Genomic DNA, 20,275 nt, shown 5'->3' with positions numbered 1-20,275 from the left:
AATGTATTTGTATTCTTGATGATTTGGCCCTAAATAGTAATTCTTCACTGATCACACATCCCCACAATATTCCCACCCACAGACCTCCTTCATTGGCGCTGCAACAGCCCTTGCATATGACAAGGGAAAATGGGAGCAGCAGGAAGAGAGGGAGGCATAAAGACCTGTGATTAATCTTCATTGCTAAGTGCTTGTAAAAGTGACAGCCATTCTTGGGGATTGGAATTTCCCACTCCAGAGACTTTTGTAGACAATTGTTGATTGGATCTGTTTACCCTGAAATGCTTTGGTTTACTGAGGAAGTACTTTGGCGGTGGTAGGAGGTTGATGGAAATATAATTATTCCAGTGCAGCAATTAATCTTTAGCAACCTGTGTCCTGACACCTGCTGGGTATGGCGGATTTGTACTTTGTCACCACATGTGTAATATGCATGAGAGAAACTGTAAGTAAGTTAATGCACCCCTTTTACAAAGAGAATTTTGTTTTCTCTTGCTCCCTTCCATCTCATTCTGGTCCCTTCTCTGCTATCACTACCAACCTTTTCTCCTGTCCCTCCCCCCCCCCACCATGCTCCCACCCAGATCTCCTGAGAGTCGTTACTGCTAAGCCCATCAGCCAAAGTTGGTGGGTTTCCATGGGAACCAGGCAGCTGGTGTCTAGACACTCTGAGAAATGCCTTACAATTGAGCTGCAAATCTAACTTCTATCACCCACCCCTCTCCCTTCTCTCTTCTTTCTTCCTCCCATTTCCTCTTTATTTACAGCAGGCATTAAAGCCTTCACAGGATGGAGTTTCCTTTTGATTGACCATTAAAGGAAAGAGGGGAAGAGAGAAAGGATGAAAAACCCAAATTTGCTGTCTTGTCATATCAATGAAGTGAGCAGGCAACTGGGGTGGCAGACTCCCATCTGACTTGCTCTTTCTTCCTCACAAAGGATTTTATTTAATTAAAATATTTTAAATTAGAAAACAGAGGCACTAGTCCTTTGGGAACCATAAACATCTTTAAGAGCCAGTAAAAGCATTTTCAGAATAGGGCTTGAGCTGATGGGACTGATTAGGTAGAATGTTTCCACTGTTTTTGGGCAATCAATGTAATGTCTTCTATGACTGCCTGGTATGCCAAGGGAAATTATATATCTGTAAGTATAATATATGGAAAATTGTGAAGTGGGGTACAGGCAAATGCAAGGAAGGACCTTAACAGTGACAAATTAGACCAAGAAAAGTGAAGCTTAAATCACCCCTGCTTTTCCTGAAAAAGAGGGAAGCAGTTCCCCAGAGCCAGCAGCTAGCCTGGCACTCACAGGTAGGCCTTAGTGTTCTCTTGTTAAAGTAAATGTTTTCACAGAACAGATCAAGACAAAACAAGTCCACAACAATCATGTTCAATTATATGAACATTGTTGAAACCACAGAATGACAGAACATCCCCCTAGGTTGGCTAGTATGAATGATGCTGCTTCTTTATCAGTTAGATATATAGCCTTACTTCAGTCTCCCCCCATCTAGATATTATTGAGATGTTCAACCATAGAATTACCCCTGTTTTGTGACAGCATCCAGTACAGAGCAAAGCTCTGCTTCTGTGAATCTACCCCCCAAATCACCTAACACAAGCACAAGTCCCATCCTGTAAGGAAAATAAGGGGATTATCTGCAAGTCTATGTGAATCATAAGAAAGAGTATATGGAAAATCATTTGGTGAAGGGTGTTGCTTTGTGGTAAGCCATTTGCTAGAAGACAAAAATGTGGGACATTTCAGAAAACTCAAGCTTGGGGCTATTTCTTAACTATTGTTGTTTTATACATGCGAAGGACTCAGGTAAAGTTCAACATTGTCAAAGGAAAGAGTAGCCACAGAAAGATCAAAAACAGTGGTGAATGAGAAAAGGTCTTAAGATTTGGAAAATAATTTATTTTGGTGAATTTAAGGAGAACACTGTCAACAGCAATAAATTTATACGCTCTTAAGAAATAAGGAAGGTAAGGTGAGGAAAACATGCCATAATTACAGTTTGTTCTCTCATGTCATTTGTTGAGTGAAAAGGAGAAGGATAGGTTTGTGAATGTCTTGGGAAAAGAAACTATTATCTTTGTGTTTTTGAAAGGCTGTCTTGTGCAAGAGAGAAAATATTAAGAGTAATTTGTTGCATTACTCCATAGAAAAAGAACTATGTAAAGGCTTAGGGAAGGTGGATTTCGGGTGATTATGACGAATGATTTCCAGGTAGAGCTGGATCAGCCTATTGAAGCAAAGCTGACTTTCCCTGTGCTGGAGTTGCTATAGGGAATTCATGCTTTAGGTAGGAGGTTGCTGGAGGATCTCCGAGGTTTCTTTCTACTCTAAGGTTTCCGTATATAGCTGTAACTGAGAAACTAAGATTTAAGGGATGGTTTTGATTGCTGAATCATTATATAGATTTTTGTGTGTGTGTTCTGGCATACTGGAGCAGACAGAGTGAAATACCTGAAATCTCTGACTTGTAATATAGCTGCCTTGATCTCTGATAATAGATGTATAATCTTTATCTTGTACCCCTGTGATTGTAAAAAGCTTATGACTAACCTTCACTTATACCTATTTAACCAGTTTTTCCAGTTTTGAGTCTTGTAATCAGTAAAGACAGCCCCTAATGTTTATTAATGAAAGGTCCTGGATCAGCCCAGAACTAGCTCACCCGAGTGCAAAGTTATCTTGATAACCGAGGCGGGGTCTAACCAAAGTGGGCCTGCCTGATATACACAGTCACTTAGACTTTAGCCTACAAGGTCACCTATACCTCATTATAGTACCAAAAATCGTGCTCATCATCGTATTAAGGCTGCCATTTTCTTACATGCATTCTGTGACTAAGCCTGTAATTATTCTGCACATGCTTGATAATTCAATCACCTCTAATTACGTCATCTGGGGCTATTACACTCATTATCCTAAAACCAGCCCATCTTTTGTTGCTTTAAAAAAACTATCAAAATTACTGCAGTTCAGGGAGATAGATTTTGGGCCAATAGGCCATTTGATCTCCTGCTATGCACCTAGTAATAAACTTTCTATCTCTTTGAAACCCCAGTGTCTCAGCAGTTGATCATTTGAGCACATTGGGCAAAAAAATCCACTACCTTTTTCTGGTAACATAGCCAGATTACTTTAAAATAAATAGGGTTTTGAAAGAAGGAAAATATTAGGATATAGAGACTTAAGGTGTACCTTGGAAAAATGGCACCATTGGGTGGAGAACAGAGAGCCTTCAGATGGATGATATTTCAAATGGTAATGTTAGATGATGGTCAGAGAATGTATAATTCTATCATTCTACTCCAGGTATGCTACGGACGCACCATGAATCTTTTTATTCCTTAACTACTCAAAAACAACTTAATTGCTGTTCCAATGTCCCTAAATAACCAAAGCTATAGCATTGTTTGCCATTAATGCAAGTAAAGAGCTTGGATATCGTTGACTAAAAGGAGAAAAACCAGTACAAATATTAGTATTACTTTTTCAATAGAGTTCTGGTTGTGTTCAGTGAGTGCTATGGATTCTTAAAGCGATCTTTTTCACTCACAGCCAGTGCCATAATTTGACAGGCCCCAGGAAGCCAAAGCACACAATGAGTACAAAATGAATTGTCTCAGTAAGAGATGAGGACTGCATTTATTCACACATGTGAAAACACAGGTTACAAACATCTTTTATAGGACTTTCTTTGTTGCAGTGATAATTTAAAAATTAACCCCAAAATTGAGTTAAACCTTTTCAGTTGGCTTTTTAAAATTCTGCTTGCACTGGAGGATCAAAGGGTTGAAGATGTGGGTAACAACATTGTTCTTGTGTGCTAGCTGCCGGAATGCTATATACCAGAAACAGAATGGCTTTTAAAAAGAGGAATTTAATGAGTTGCTAGTTTACAGTTCTAAGGCTGAGAAAATCTCCCAATTAAAACAAGTCTATAGAAATGTCCAATTTAAGGCATCTGGGGAAAGATACCTTGGTCCAAGAAGGCCGAAGACGTTCAACGTTTCTCTCGCAGCTGGAAGGGCACATGGTGAACATGGTGGCATCTGCTGGCTGTCTTGTCACTCTACCAAAAGGGACTCTCTCCCAAAATGTTTCCTCTTTTAAAGGATTCCAGCAAGCAACTCCACCTTTAGTGGGTGGAGATACACCTCCATGGAAATCATTTAATCAAAAGTTACCACCTACAATTGGATGGGTCACATCTTCATGGAAACAATCAAAATTCTCCCACCCAGCAATATTGAATGAGGATCAAAGGGCATGGCTTTTTTGGGCTCTACCACAGATTCAAACCAGCACAAACATAAGCTTTTATTTCCTCTTCTTTAGGGCAGAGAGATGACTTTTTATAGATTCTTGCCAATGATAGCATTTGTAATAATTTTAGCTACTTCTGGGCTTGCATCATCCAGTAACCCTTTGGTCATTTAGTTTATGAAAACTGCCATAATCAAGGAGAACTAGTCAACCTAAGTTATTAATTTTAGGAGGCCCCCATTTTTTACCTTCTTTGCATAGAATATCCACTTCACCTTCTGCAAACTATTACATAACATGTTGAAGTTAAATTAAACTGTAAGTCTCAGCCCAGGTTCTGCAAGACTCTAGAGTATCTAAAATGACTTCTGCTGGCTCTGGAAGGGCAATTATATTGAATTATCTTGTATTTCAGAAAGGAAAGAAGAAGAAAGAGAGGGAGGCAAGGAGGAAGGGCGGGAGGAGGAATAGAACCACACAGCGCATTTAGGACTATTACGGAGAGGTGCAAGTTAGACTGAGTGATAGAACCCATTTACCCCCAAAGGCTGCGAAAGACATCAAGGTAGTGAGGATGGGTCACTGGATTCTGTTAACTGCATGACCTTGGGTAAGTCACAAAACCTCTCTTCTCATTAGGTTTTCTCATAGGGAATGAAGAGATGAGACCAAATGATCTCTAATGTCCCCCTCAGTTTCCACTAATACGTAACGTTAGGGACAATTGCAAATTAAGTCTGTGACAAAATATATGGATTTTGTATTTTTTTGTTCTGAATTATGTTGTTTAGGTACTTGCCTTATTAAATTAGCAAGACAGCTGCCAAATTGTTTTCTTTGTGTTGCGTATATACTATCATAAGGGAAAATTAAACAACAAAGACAAATAATTATCTGTCTAATTTCAAGTACTACACAAACATATCATGGTGAGTCATGGTGAGGCATGAGCTGAATATGACTTATAAATGTAGGGCTTTTATTTTAAAATTTAAATACTATCTAAGCAATAGATGTCCATAAATTGGAAATATATTTAGGCAACTGTAACTATCAGTGGTGCTCCTCTTATAGAGGGAAAAAGTGCCTAGCTTTAGTCTCTGTATTTTAACTCTGGAGTCAGATAATCAAATCATTTAAGCAAATATCACATCAGTGGATTTGATAAACCCAGATTTGCTTTTGCTTTTTAGGACAGATGTTGAAAATACAAACTTTGTCATAAGTCATATTAACTTAATAAGGTGTATTAATCCAATATTTATTAAAACATTAGAGATGCTTAATTGATCTTTTAAATGAAAATCTGTATAACGTAGAAGATGGTTCATTAGCTTTATCAAGGTCTAGTAGACACAAATTATTACATTAACACTATCTAGATTAACACATTAACACATCACTAGATAAGATGATTAGTAACATGGGTGATTCAAAATTATAATATAAATATAACTCATATTACATTCAATAATATAAATACCTAAATAAAAACAAACTTTTGAAATGATCTAAGCAGTGCCTAAGTACCCTGGCTCAATAAATGTGGAAAAACTGAGAGAAAAATATGTTAAGAGTGTAGTTCAATGAAAATAATGATCAAACACAATTAGCCTGTTTAATCTGTCGTTATAACCTAAGGATGAACCTAAATCATTAACATCAAATATATGAGGTCTGAGTTTTGCAAATTATCAACTTCCTCCAAAATGGGGCAGGAGGAATCATAGATAAGTCATTAGTGGGGAATGTGCTAGCTCGAATAGTGTGGAAACAGTATTCCAAAGGAAGTGTTCTCGTTTGCTAGCTGCCAGAATGCAACGTACCAGAGATGGAATGCCTTTTAAAAGGGGAATTTAATAAGTTTCTAGTTTACAGTTCTAAGGCCGAGAACATGTCCCAATTAAAACAAGTCTATAGAAATGTCCGATCTAAGGCATCTAGGGAAAGATACTTTAGTTCAAGAAGACTCATGAAGTTTAGGGTTTCTCTCTCAAGTGAGAGGGCACATGGCGAACACAGTCAGGGTTTCTCTCTCATCTGGAAAGGTACATGGCAAACATAGCATCATCTGCTAGCTTTCTTTCCCAGCTTCCTGTTTCACGAAGTTCCCTGGGAGGCATTTTCCTTCTTCATCTCCAAAAGTCGCTGACTAGTGGACTCTCTGCTTCATGGTTCTGCAGTGTTCTCTGTTTGTGGCTTCTCGTGGCTGTCATTCTCTACTCTTTCTGAATCTCCTCCTTCTCCAGAATGTTTCCTATTTTATAAGATTCCAGTAAAGTAATCAAGACCTACCTGGAATGGGTGGAGGCACCTAATCCAGTTTAACAACCACTCTTGATTGAGTCACATCTCCAGGGAGATGATCTAATTAAAGTTTCAAGCATACAGTACTATATAAGGATTAGAAGAAATGACTGCCTTTACAAAATGGGATTATGATTAAAGCATGGCTTTTCTAGGGTACATACATCCTCTCAAACTTGCACAATAAGGGACCATTTAACAAGAAGTCTTAAGGTCTCTTTCAATTTTAGAATTCTATAATTATGACAGTTTAAGGGAATTTTCCTTAAGATTGTATATCCTCCTTTAAACCTGGAGAGTCATCCTTTCCTCTGTAACCTGACTACTAGATGCAAGATTTACTATATAGCTGAGGAGAGAAGGGGACTTGTCTCTCTCATTCAGTATGATAAAAATTTTTCTACAGAATGTGGAGAATCAAACTGAGCTAAGTCCAAGGATAAAGTTATATCTGTCTGAAATCAACTGGCTGCTATTCTTTGGGCATTGTGATTTGGAACTCCCTATATCCCAGAAAAACATGTTCTTAAACTTAATCCATTCATCTGAGCATAAACCCCATGGTAAGTAGAATCTTTTGATGAGGTTACTTCAGTAAGGTGTGGCTCAACTCAGGATAGGTCTTACTCCTTTTGTTGGGGTTCTTTATAAGTGGAAGGAAATTCAGACACATGAAGGGAAAGCCACCAGAAGCAAGAAGGTGAACTTCAGTGGAACCAAGAAGAGAATGGAGATGCCAAGATTGGCTGCCATGTGCCTTACCATGTGACGGAGAAGCCAAGAATCACAGGCAGCCATTCCTGGAGCACCATTTGTCTTTACGAGAAATTTTTGCCTTGATGATGCCTTGATTTGGGCTTTTTCCTGGCCTCAAATTTAAGTCAGTAAGTTTTCATTGTTTAAGCTATCCCTTTGCATGGCATTTGCTTAGGCAACCTAGGAAATGAAAGCAGGTGTGTAATAGAGAAGATGGGTCTGGGCTTAAGTAGAGGCCATAACAGAGAGGTCTTTGCCTTTTAATATATTAACTGGTCAGTAGCCTTGATTCATGACTCAAGAATCATGATTTTCCTTTTTTCCATCACTGGTCACTTTTACCTTTGCAGTCATTTCTTGAATTTAACCCTTGACTTTAAAATATTTTTAGAAGAACTGTTCTTTTTTTTCATCCTGAAAGCAAACACCTCATAAATTAAAGCTTCTCTCAGGATATTTGAACAAAATTTCTCTTTGGTTGAGGGCTAAGATTGGATAAGCATGAATCAGTAGGGAGTGGAGAAAATATATCTTCCTTATTAGGCCACTCTTTGAGCAAAGCAGGAGAACTGTGTTTGTTTGTTTGACTTCTCCCTATTTGACATTTGTTATAAATCTATGCAATATGCATTATTATTCTTACTTTACTGATGAACTAGAAAAGCAGGGATGATGCAAATGGAATACACATTATGAGAAATCCCTTAGCATAATGCTTGACACATTAAGCCAATGTAGTTCCCTTCCCTGCCAATTTAGTTCCCAGTGCCATTCATTGTTAAATATTTGAAATCATTAATACATTTAATTCTCACAACAACCCCATGAGGTGGGTACCAATATTACAAACAACCAGAGGTAAGGAAAATAGGGCAAAAAGAAGCCAACTTACCCAAAGTCCTGGTAAGTGCCAGAGATATAATTTAAAAGTAAACAGCTGGCTTCGGAACCAGCTCTCTGAACCTGTACTCTGTGCTAGCTAATAATAGTTAAATTTATAGTAAATATCTGTTTTTTACTTGTGGGCTTCTTATGTCTGAATAATTTGTTACAAAATTGGAAGAGAGATGGAAAATCAAAATTAACAATGAAATAGAAGATGATGGGATAATGCTTTCCATGGCCATGAACCAGAATAATTTTGGAGTTCCTTTGCAAATTTCCTTTGTTTTTTTTTTAACCTGACAGGCCCACTTCTTTTCCTCATGAGATAATTGAAGTTTTATCCACATGTCAAAAAGCATCCTTTGAATTTGTCCATGTTTCCTTCCTCCTATAAATATTAAATATTTAACTTGTGATAAACTTGATATTAGAGTTTGTGAGTATATGCATGTATTGATTCATTTATATGTATATATACATATATAATTTGACAGGCACTGTTCTAGGAACTTTAGATCAGTGAAGAAAGCTAAAAAGTCTGTCTTTGAGGAGTTTAAACTCTAGTATGTGCATCCTTTAAGTTTCCAAACTTAGTTTACAGCAAACTAAGGAAGGCTAGAAAGGATACCACTAGTATATATAATACAAAGGATATACTTTGATATAAATAAAGAGAAGGAAGTGATTGATTCTAGATCATGAGTGATGACTGAGCAGCAAATCCAAATTATTTAAACCAATATACATAGATTTACTATGTATATTGGTGAAAGTAATTGGTTGCCCTCCCTCCCAATTCCAACTCTTAATTTTTGGTTAAAAGAATATCTTTGGTAGGATTCCTGTTTTATTTTCCTTGGCTGCTCAAGAAAGTACCACGCAATGGGCTCACTTAAACAATGGGAATGTAACAGCTCACATTTTGAGATTAAGAAGAAAATGCAAATCAAGGCATTACTGAGGCAATGCTTTCTCCCTGTATACTGTGATGTTTTATGACTGACTGTTGGTGATCCTTGATCCTTAGCTTGTGATATGGCAAGGGAGATGGCAGTGTCTCCTGGTCTTACCATTGTCCTCTGGGTTCTGTTGATGTTCAGCTTCAGGCTGAGCACTCTGGCTTTCTCTCTCCCTGATTGAATTTCATTCCACTTATAAAGGACTCCAGTAATAAGATTAAAACCCATCCTGATTGAGGTGGGCCACACCTTAACTGAAGTAACCTCATTAAAAGGTCTTACAATGGGTTTACTCTCATAAGAATGAATTGTAAGAACATCTTTTTCTGGGGTACATACAGCTTCCAGCCACCACCATTCCCTAGAAACTGAGCTGGAAACAGGACTCTTGTGCAAATTATTAATTGAGGATGTGCTCTCTGGTGAAAACCTATAAGAAGTGAGGAAAGAGGATAGAGCAGGGAAAGGAGCCAAGCAAAGATGTGGGTTCAGAAAATCTGTACTCTTAGCCCAACTTCACAGAGAGCTCTGAAGCTAAAATTGCAATAGGGAGGTTGTCTTGCCCCAAAGTAAGGGCAATGGCATCATCAGCCACCATGGCATCATCTGGCAACTCGGGTTGAGATGGTTCTGAATCCACATTCTTTCAATGAGTAGATAAGGTTTATAGGCAGCCATCATCTCCAGCAGCTGGGAAATGGGTGTTTTAGCCTAGAAAAGGGCGGCTAAGTGGAACAACAGCATCTGCTCCAAGGAACAAAGGCTATCTGGAAGGTAGCTGAGATACAAAGACTATTTGAACAGCTGGTGAGGAGAGAAAAAAAAGAGAATTTCACTTTTCTGCTATCCCCTTTTGCTTTAGTAAGCTATTTATAAAACTGAAATAGGCACTATTTATATTTTACTTGATTCACCAAAAATATCTCGAATTTGGTTACTTTTAACATTGCAAAATGAAAAAGACAGCACTGTAATCCAGGACTATTGATTGAAAGTTAGTGTTTGAAGACAAGTGTGGGACTACCTTTTATTCTATTCTCTTACATTCTTTCAAGCTCTAGGATTCTGTGATTCAGAATCCTAATCCTGTGATTAAGTCAAAGTTCTTAAAACCATAAAAGCCCCAAACCCTGTGTTTGTGCTTATGCTCATGTGTTCAGTTTCCCTGGGATAAAATCCTTATATCAAAAAGAAATTTTGATTCGATTCCCGGTGCCTGCCCATGCAAAAACGAAAAAAAGAAAGACATTTTGAAACCACTGAAAGTAAAGTGCTATGAGCCAACATTGCAACTGCGGTATTGACCACTTGCAATCAATTTAGGGCAAACTCGTGAGAATTTGAAAATGCTGAGAGAACAGACCCCCTGCAGTTTACATCTTTAGAACATGTGGTGGAGTTTGGGCACACACTCCTGTTAGATGAAATTTCAAACTTGTTAATATATAATTCTACAGAAAAGAGGAAACTAAACTTAATTTCTAGGCTGAACTGTTTCTCATTATAAATTATTATTTGGCACTCAATAACAGACAATACTTTTGTATCCTATTCATAGCACTATCTAAACTTTTTCCATGTCTGGAGCTGTCACTGTTTATGTTGACTCCCCATCCCTCCTTTCCCTTCATTTATACTGAGAATAAACAATAACCTGATAGATGATACAGATTCAACTGCCAACTTAGCAAATATTTTAGCTGGGAAGAGCGATGAAACAGTGGATTGACTTGACTTTTATGCTAGAGTGAAACTGTATCCCAATTAACAACATTTAATTTTGTACATTTACCCCGTCTTGTTTCAAAAATTATTTAGGAGAACTATAAAAGCCATATAAATTCTAATGTATTGATCATTCTGTGTATTTCTAATGGGAGAAGAAGGTAGGTCAGTAATTTTTGATAGTTTGGTAGACATTTTGTATGAAGAATGTGTAAGGAGTAGGCAAGATTCATTAACTTCTTTGACTTCCTTTGACTTTTGTTGTAATCTATTTTTATCTTTAGATTTCTTTTCTTTTAGGGGAAAAGGACTAACTTTTGTTCTATAAGTTAAAAATCTTCAATTCTGTCCCAACTTCTGTAACAGAGTAGTTCTAATTAATCAATACGTTGCTTGTATCTTTTTCTGATCAGAGTCGGAGACTTTGCAGGAACATTCTGGAGGAGAATTTCTCTTAATCATCTATCTGCAAAAGAGAGGATTTTTTTTTTTTCTCCAGGGATGAAAATGGTAAACTTTGATAGCTGGCTTTTACCCAAATCCCACAGGTTGGATTAAAATCTTGGCTTCTTACATTCCTCATTTTAAATTTTATAACGTACTTTCAAATACCTTCTCCCAGTCTCAAAACAATCCACAGTAAGGCTGGACAGACATTATTCTCCATATCATTTAGAGATTAGGAAACTGTGGCAAAGAAAGGAAAAGTAACCTCTTTGAGGTCATATGAATAGTTAGTGGCTGAGTCAAGGTTAAAATGTAAATTTGCTGGGTCTTAGGCCTAAATTCTTGACAGGAGAAGTAGAAATGTATGGCATGTTTCAGATATCAGAGGAAACCACTGTGCTGCCTTTGTATTTTCTTCTTGATTAAACTCTTGCCTGTTATTCTGTGAAATCCTCCAATAAGTACTTTGAAAAGTAATTAGACTATTCTTCTTTTCAATGGCTTAGAAAGCAAAGGGTGGAGGTCTAGGTGATATTTGCATCATTCTGCTGACATCAAAATGGTGCATACTGGCCCAGTGATTTGAAAAGAATTTAAAATATGACACACAGTCATGAAAAGAGATGAAACTGTATCCCAAAGACCACTAAAAGCCATCATCCAGGCTCCAGATTGACATCTGGTACACCGCTCAAGAGAATGACTGAGTAAATGACAAAAGCCATATATGTGAGTTCGCAACAGAATAATTTTTTGTTGCTTTCCTTTGAGGCTCTGAGGTGATGGTGCTTAATATTCAAGAATTATGAAAATGATTAGGGAAAGGAAGCAAACGCTTCAGCCCAGTGGTGATTGGTAGAGTAATTGTGGGCATGGCCCCAGGATGATAGCAGCTTCTATTTAATCAATGTTGACAAGGCTGGGGAAAGCTGGGCAGGTCCCAAGAGGTAATGTTTTACTCGGAAATCCACTCAACCTAATTTCAGTAATGTAAGGCTGTGGAGGGGCCTGGACCAGATCCAGTAAACAGGGCCATTAGAGCTCAGTGTAGGCGATGGCAGCTGGGAACCCCGCCATCCCTCTAGCAGCCTTGCAGCCTGGCTGAGCGCACAAGCAGCCGCTGCTGCATATGCTCTTGGTATTTGCTCACCAACAGAATGCACAGACGTGCTATTTCAACCTTTCGAGGAAATGAATGGAATGCATAAAAGCAAGAGCTGCCTCCAGAATCTATTTCAGCAAGGATCAGAGAGCTGTCTTGCCACACATATTTCAGGGACCATTGTGAAATCTTGTTCTCTTAAGGCTACTACCAGGCTGTTTAAATGGATATAGATATACTTAACATCTTTATTGCTGTCTCACGCTATGTGGAATTGTATAGGAATTAGGAGTTCCCAAATAACTTTTCAGTTTTGGGGAAATATCTAAGACAAGTTACATTCCATATACTAAAGAGTATATCCAGTTCAGACCACTCAGTTTTGGGGATAACATCATCAGCTGGTTTGGGCCATGTATTGAAAATGAGAAAACAGTCCGGGAAACTGGCTACTCTTAAGTATGCAGATGAATGATATATTTGATCCAATATCTGTACACATATTATTAGAAGTAAGGAAAAGTCCAGTATTGAACACTTTGAGGCAAAGGCAAATGTGCCTGTGTGAGAAGGATAAATGTGTGCTTTGTGGCCAGTAAGTACATGATGTTACAATGATTATATTTAGGGATTAAATAGAGAGACTAAAAGGTACACGTGTATGTCAATGTCTTATTCATGAAGATAATATCAATGATCCACTGGTTTCTAAATGGCAGAATACTTATATGTAGGTCAAAACTCATTGACAAATTAAGCAAGCAGTTTTCATATGGTAACTGCTGAGTTAGATGGGACAGTTACATGGTCCCCACCATATTTGTTTAAGCTTTTATGACTAGAAGTAAGCTTCAAGATAACCTGCCTTTCAGTATTCTTTATCCACCACAGAAAAATGAGAAATCCTTATGTATCCAGAGAAGTTCTAAGAAAGAAAATAATTTTCAACAATTTTGTTGGAAAGAAGACATGAAGGAAAAGGAATGTGGTCCTGGTCTTTCTTAGGAATTGTGGTTATGGATCAAGAATGAGTAGGACTCCCCATTATGCAGAATGTGTGAGATTCATTAAAGACACCCAACTTTGCAAATCCAAGCGAAGTGACCCAGGAAAAATTAAGCCTCTTTGGATTGAGCTCTTTTGTCCAGCTACTTTCATCCCTCTACCACCAATTCCACACTGAACAGCACATCATTACAGTAATCATTAGCATATACATTTCAAGAAGGTGGAGAATTTTGCTGGGTCTTTTCATTGTTGTATTATCACTGCTATGTTTGTTGTGTGTGTAACTGTGCGTGGCACAAAATAAGACTCAGTACCATACATTGGATGACCATATTTTCCCTTCCTTTCTGAAACTTCCTTCTACTATGGAACATTAAGAACACATGACCTTGCTGTGTATGATGTTAACTTTATCTTTGTAAGTTACACAGAAATGGTAAAATTCATAGAGGCTGGTGAACATGGCAATTTGTAAAGGGTCTTTGGATCTGAAAGAAGCAATGTTTTTGCCAAGGGTAAAATGCCGTGACCTGGTAAGATTACAGCTCTTTGTCAGATTTTAACACTGTCTGTACAGTTTGATAGCAGATAATTCTTGAGACTAAATAGTGTACACACTATTGAAATTATGGCATATCAGAAGGGTAAATTAAACAAATTTTGAGCTTTTGGACTAAGGTTACTTTCTCCTGAAAATATGACCATGCTCTATTTGAAAAATTATCCAATTACATATCTTAGAGAAAAGTTTTTTTTTCCTCTTGGCACAAACCAGTAAAATATATCATCAGGGTTTGTTTTTGTTTTGCTTTTGTTTCTTTTTGACCCTTTTGTTTCACTATAGAACTGGATTTGAGTAAATTGGGTAGGTGGAAATACTAGTGGCCAATGAGAGGGAGGAGTAAGGAGTATGGAATGTATGAGTTTTTTCTTTTTATTTATTTTGCTAGAGTGATGCAAATGCTCTAAAAAATTATAGTGATGAATACACAACCATGTGGTGATATTGTGAGCCATTGATTGTACACCATAGATAGATTGTTTGAATGTTAAGATTTATAAAAAAATATATATATTAAAAAAAAAACGATGGGGTTAGGGAGTTGATTTTCCCCTGTTGCAGACTGACCCAAGTCACCAGGGAAAGTTACCACTTTTTGGATAATAATGAATGATGTCTCTGAAGAGAGGATAGATCTACTGGTCATTAATTTTGCATATATGTATATGTAAAATGTATATAGTATAAATTTTATCTTACTTTTCCTATGATGTCTTAACCCAGAATAACATTGTTACTATTAGGATTTTCTTGTTTAAAGTAAGTAGCTCAGAGTAAGCTGAAAAAGAAAAAGTGAAATTCTACTCTTTAACTTGGTGGATTTCAACCGCCGTACCAGCAGCTCCAGGCTTGCCTCATTTGCCTGTTTCTGACCAACATGTTTCAACTCACTTGTTCTGAAGTTACCCGGCATTGCAGATCTCAGTTCAGTCACTTAGCTTCCACTGCTTCCTCTCAAATACTAACTGCCTCAGGGAGAAGTTGTGCCTCTGGATGGGGAATATGTGATCATTGACCCTACTCAGATCATGACAATTGGAGTGACCAGCTGGCTTCAGCCATTCATTCGTCTTTGACACTGTCCATGATGATCGAATTTCTAAAGATTACGTATTAACTTATCTCTAGCATTGACAAATATGTGATTATTTGTACCATCAAGTGCCAAGAACAGCCTTGTATTTTGAAGACAATTCAGGGTTATTCCTTCCATTTTGAGCTGTTTTTACCAAAACCATGTTTTTCAACTTTGTAGTATCCAGGCCTATAAACCTGTGAACTCCCTGCTCAAATTCTCACTCTGAGCCTCCAGTGCCGTGGTAAGGCCTGGGAAATTTCTCACTGCTCAAATTCTCACTCTGAGCCACCATTGCATTGCTGAGGCCTGGGAAAGTGGACTAAAGTAGAGGCTGCCTAAATGGCTCTGTCCTGGGTTGGAATTCGCTGCTACCATTTACTAACAGTGTGGCTGTATATAAATTACTTTACCTTCTTATATTTCAGCTTCCCCAATTATAAAATGGGGTGAATAAGGTAGCTGTGAGGCTTAAATAAAGGGATACAAGTACACTTAAAACTTTTCTTAGCATATGTTAAGAGCTTTAAAAATGAAAGTTATAGCTAAATGCTTTATACAAGAGGCCAAGAGAGTTGAAATTCATGGTTCTTTCCAGGCAGTGAGGATGCCAAATAGGACAGATAAGAACATGTAGATATGCAACTATATGGTCAACATGATTTATTAATTACAATGACTTGTTTAGAGTTGGCATCAGGGAGAGAAGGAACAAATCAGTAGTATCCAGAAGTGATCTCCAGCACTCAGGCTCAAATAGATTCATTTTAAACATAAGTCAGATGAAACATAGCTTTTGTCTGAGGTTAAAACCTTTTCCACATTCATCCCCAGACTCCTATCCAGGTGGATTTAGCTTGATTGGGCTTGTGGCCCACATTTGATTACTATTCCTTCATTTGCATGTGGGCTCCCCCCAATATCGTTATAGGTTCTTTTAGCTTGCCTCGTTTTTGCACTTGTAAAAGATGTTACATTAGACTGTTTCCTCACTCCATATTTTGTTTTTCTTTCATTTCATTGTGACCTCTAAAAATTTCACTAAATCTGCTGACTTTGAGCATTTCATTTCTGCTAACTAGTCATCATTTCATCTAACATGAAGATGACCCTTTTCCTCAATATTAATATCAAGCAATTAAAATTAAGCACACATCTCTATGAAATATTATATATATATAAAACTGTAGTTGTTAAGCTGAATTGAGTTAATTGACTGACATGCGTCCTTTGATTGTCATCTAATTGAACATTTACTGATTTTAATTTTATGGTTTCTAGTTTGTATTTTGGACACAACCATGTTTTATTAATCTGAGAAGTTTTGGAAGTTCTTTAAGGTTTGTGGGCCGCAGTTTCTGTGTTCCTAATGTTGAGTTAATGAAATAGATGTGACCTCAGCTGCTCTGCTCAGGTTTGGCCATCTGATAAAGCTCAACACGTAGAAAAGCAGGGTTTCAGTCCTAGCTTGATCATAAACTAAGGGTGCGATTAAAGGACAATTTCTTTATGTACTTGCACTTAAGTTTCCTCACTTGTGACATGAGAACGTCCATTCGTTCTGTCATTCAGCAAATCCTCATTGAGAGCACTCCCTTCTCCAGGTTCCCTGGTGGGCTCTGGGGATTCAATGGTGAGTAAAAACAGATAATGTTGCTATTCTTGGGGGCTTTATGGTTTATAACAAGATGATCTTAAATATCAGTAATGATCTCATTACCAATATTCTATAAAGATGAATTCTGTTGTCTGTTGAAGTTATATTATAAAAAGCTTTAACAAGGGCAATGATATTTGCTCTTTTGTTCACTCCTGTTTCTCAACCCCTAGAAGAATGTCTGGCACATTGCAGGTATTCAATAACAATTTACAATTTATTGAACAAATAAATGCATGAATAATTTTATTTCTTATACTTGGAAGCATTTGGGGAAAAGAATGTATAAACACTGAAGCTCTCTTAATAGGAAACAAACAGCAATGACTTCCTCTCCCAGTATGCTGATGTGTCCCCAGTGTCACCTTTTCTCCCAGGCCCAGGGAAAGGATGACAAGAGAAAGTGGGGAAATCGGGAAGGAGTTAAACCGATTCTACTCAAGCAAGGGGCAGGAAATGTGGCTGCTTCTCAGGATTGCCTGAATCTTTGTTCTTTTTTATTCCCCTCTCAGTTTTGTTCCCTTTATTCCACAATTATAGAATTACCCTTCCTCTCACCTTACCCAGCCTACTTCTACCTTTTCTTTTAAATTTCCTAACTCCCCACAAACCACATATAATAGCACCCCAATTTTTATTTTAGTAAGAGATGGTTGGAATTGTTTGGGGCTCCTTCTATATGCTTCTGAGCAGTTTAAATCAATAGTATGTTTCTTTTGTAGTTTGAAGAGGCTGCTAAGTATTTTCTTTCCTTGGGATTAATAAGGATAATAAACTACTTTGGACATGTGTAAAGTTTTGGGCAACCAAACAGGTTCTCTGAAAGAATTCCAAATTGCTCTAGAAAGGCCTCATTGAAATAAATATGGAATCTTTCCTCTGGCAGAATATTATGTAATTTGTTAGCAGCCTAAAGTGCTGTGATCTATGAAGATCACTGCTGGGACATAGAATATTAATATGATCAGAACTGAGTTACTTTCACCCAAATTTTTTTTTGCAGAAAATGTGATTGATGTCTTGATTTTTCAAGAGTGAATAATGGTCACCTTAGTAGGCTGCAGCCTTAGAAAAATCTCCATGAATAGTGTAAGGTACCATCACTAGAATAACCACCTTTGGGAATTTTCTACAGAGAAAATTACTGAGCTCCACAAAATGAATCTGACTTATAAACTTGGTCAAAAAATGAGTCATTGTAAAGTAAAATTACTCTTGTAGTTTTTTAGCTCATTTGCCAAAATAATTCCATTCTCAAGGTGATTAAGGATTAGATAGGTTTCCCAAAGAAGGAATTCAAATACTGTGTTTAGCAGCAGTGGTCTTATTTGGATATGAATGTTAAGCTTTACGTGAATATAAATATATAGCTGATTGATGTGAAAGAGACATCCATTTTTATAAACTTTTCTAATGGTCTCTTAAATGGCCCCCATTTCTCTAGTCTCAACATCTCCTCCCAACATCAAATCCATTTTATGCCGTATTGCTAATCTTTTTAAAGTGCAGCTGTATTATACATCTTTGTTCAAGTGCTTTCAAAGGCTCCTCATTGCCCTCAAATTAGATAATAAATTCTTCAACCTAGCAAGAGTACTTTTATTCCAGTTTATCTTTCCAAGAAAAATCAGCAGGCATTATGAGGAGGAAATCAATAACAATAGCTTCATTTTAAGGAACCCTAGCATTTTCAATGTAAGGGAATATGTAGAAAAAAAATAATATAGCAGGTGATTGCTATACTTAGACTTGCTTGGGAAATTAACCCTTGGCTGGCATCTGGGAACTTGTATTTTGAGAGCTGTCCCTCCATTCCTTACTTGGAAACAGTGGCACACTGTGCCTATACATTTTGTGTGAACAGCATGGCTTATGCTGAACACCTGCTTCCATTTGGGGAATCTGGAATTTTGGTGTGTGCTGTGCAGAGAATGCCTATGTGCTCAGCCCCCAATACAAACCCTGGACTCCTAGGCCCAGGTGAGCTTCCCTGATGGATGGCATCTCATGTATATTGTCACAATTCATTATCAAAGGAATTAAGCGTGTCTTGCATGACTCCACTGGGAGATGACACTTAGAAGCTTGGTGATTTACCTCATGCAAATTTTCTCCTTGTTGATTTTGCTTAGTATCCTTTCGTTGTAATAAATCATAGCTCCAAGAGGAGCTGGAAATGCAAGTATTTCACTTCCCAGCTTGAAATGGATGATAAACAATCTAAAGAAGTATCTGCCACAGTTAGTCTGAATGATAGAAAAGAGATATAAGATCATCGTTCAGAGCCTGCCTGGGATACTTTCACTACAAGGTTGAGTTTTGAAGACCACATAATTTCTGTTTAGAGGACTCCTTGCCCCTAATATCATACCTTTGTTCCTGAGCATTTCCATACATGTCATTGAACTGTCCGCTGGGGGTAAATGCTTCTGAACTTGAAAATTATATTATAAGGATAGGAGTAGTCTATTTCTATCTTAAAGCTCTTATGAAGTGGCATGAAAAGAAGAAACGCATTGCACCATCACGTGAACAGATGAGATAAAACACTAACTTTTTTTTGTCTTCTCTCCCCCTCACTCCACCATGTTATTTTCTTCCCTAGAAGCTGTAGATGAAACCAAACCTAAGGAAAGTGCCCGGCAGGATGAGGGTAAAGGAGAAGAACGTGAGGCGGACCAAGAACATGCCTGAACTTTCAGAAACGGCTCTCCACGCCCCGGAAATCTCCCTTCTCCTGACCCCTGTCTCTCCTCACCCTTTCCCCAACTCCACTCTGAAATTTCCCTTCCTGTCCCGCTCACATCTGTGAGTCTGTCCTCTCCCTCCCACTAGCCCTCCTTCTCTCTGTGTGGCAAACATTTAAAAAAAAAAAAAAAAAGCAGGAAAGATCCCAAGTCAAACAGTGTGGCTTAAACATTTTTTGTTTCTTGGTGTTGTTATGGCGAGTTTTTGGTAATGATGATCCAATCATTTTGGGAAATTCTTGCACTGTATCCAAGTTCTTTGATCTGGTGCGTGTGGCCCAGTGGGAGTCCACTTTCCTCTCTATCTCTCTGTTCCAAGTGTGTGTGCAATGTTCCGTTCATCTGAGGAGTCCAAAATATTAAGTGAATTCAAAACCATTTTTCTTTTCCTCCTTTTCAATGTGATGGAATGAACAAAAAGGAAAAAAAATTTAAAAACCCAGTTTGTTTTAAAAATAAATAAAGCAAATGTGCCAATTAGCGTAACTTGCGGCTCTAAGGCTCCTTTTTCAATCTGAATATTAATAAATCATGAGAGTAATCAAACACTCATGGCTCTGTTTTTTCTTCCATCTTCTCCCTGTCATTATCGGGTTTGACACATTGAGGGATCTTACCCGTCTTCTTTCTGGCCTTGCAGTGACACCAACGACTCTAATAAAGACAAGACAGCTGAAGCTTGAGGCTCCCGTTAGGACCATTGTCTTCACTCCTTGATGGGAAAGTTGGTCACTAATAGTTGCTTGAACTAAAATCATCTC

At 37.8% G+C, this 20,275-nt stretch overlaps 1 protein-coding gene across 1 annotated transcript in view; it reads left to right on the top strand.

The window, feature by feature from the left end:
• Positions 1 to 20,044, top strand: part of GAP43 (growth associated protein 43) — a 101,179-nt gene extending 81,135 nt beyond the window's left edge. Inside the window, exon 3 of the mRNA XM_077117563.1 lies at positions 19,373 to 20,044. Coding sequence (XP_076973678.1) covers positions 19,373 to 19,461 — 89 coding nt within the window. The 3' untranslated portion in view covers positions 19,462 to 20,044. The remainder of the gene's footprint in view (positions 1 to 19,372) is intronic.
• The last annotated feature ends 231 nt before the right edge of the window (positions 20,045 to 20,275 follow it).

The sequence above is a fragment of the Tamandua tetradactyla genome, chromosome 10 (assembly GCF_023851605.1).
Source record: "Tamandua tetradactyla isolate mTamTet1 chromosome 10, mTamTet1.pri, whole genome shotgun sequence".
In the NCBI taxonomy this organism is placed as follows: Eukaryota; Metazoa; Chordata; class Mammalia; order Pilosa; family Myrmecophagidae; genus Tamandua; species Tamandua tetradactyla.
This window is presented reverse-complemented; position numbering and strand designations above follow the sequence as displayed.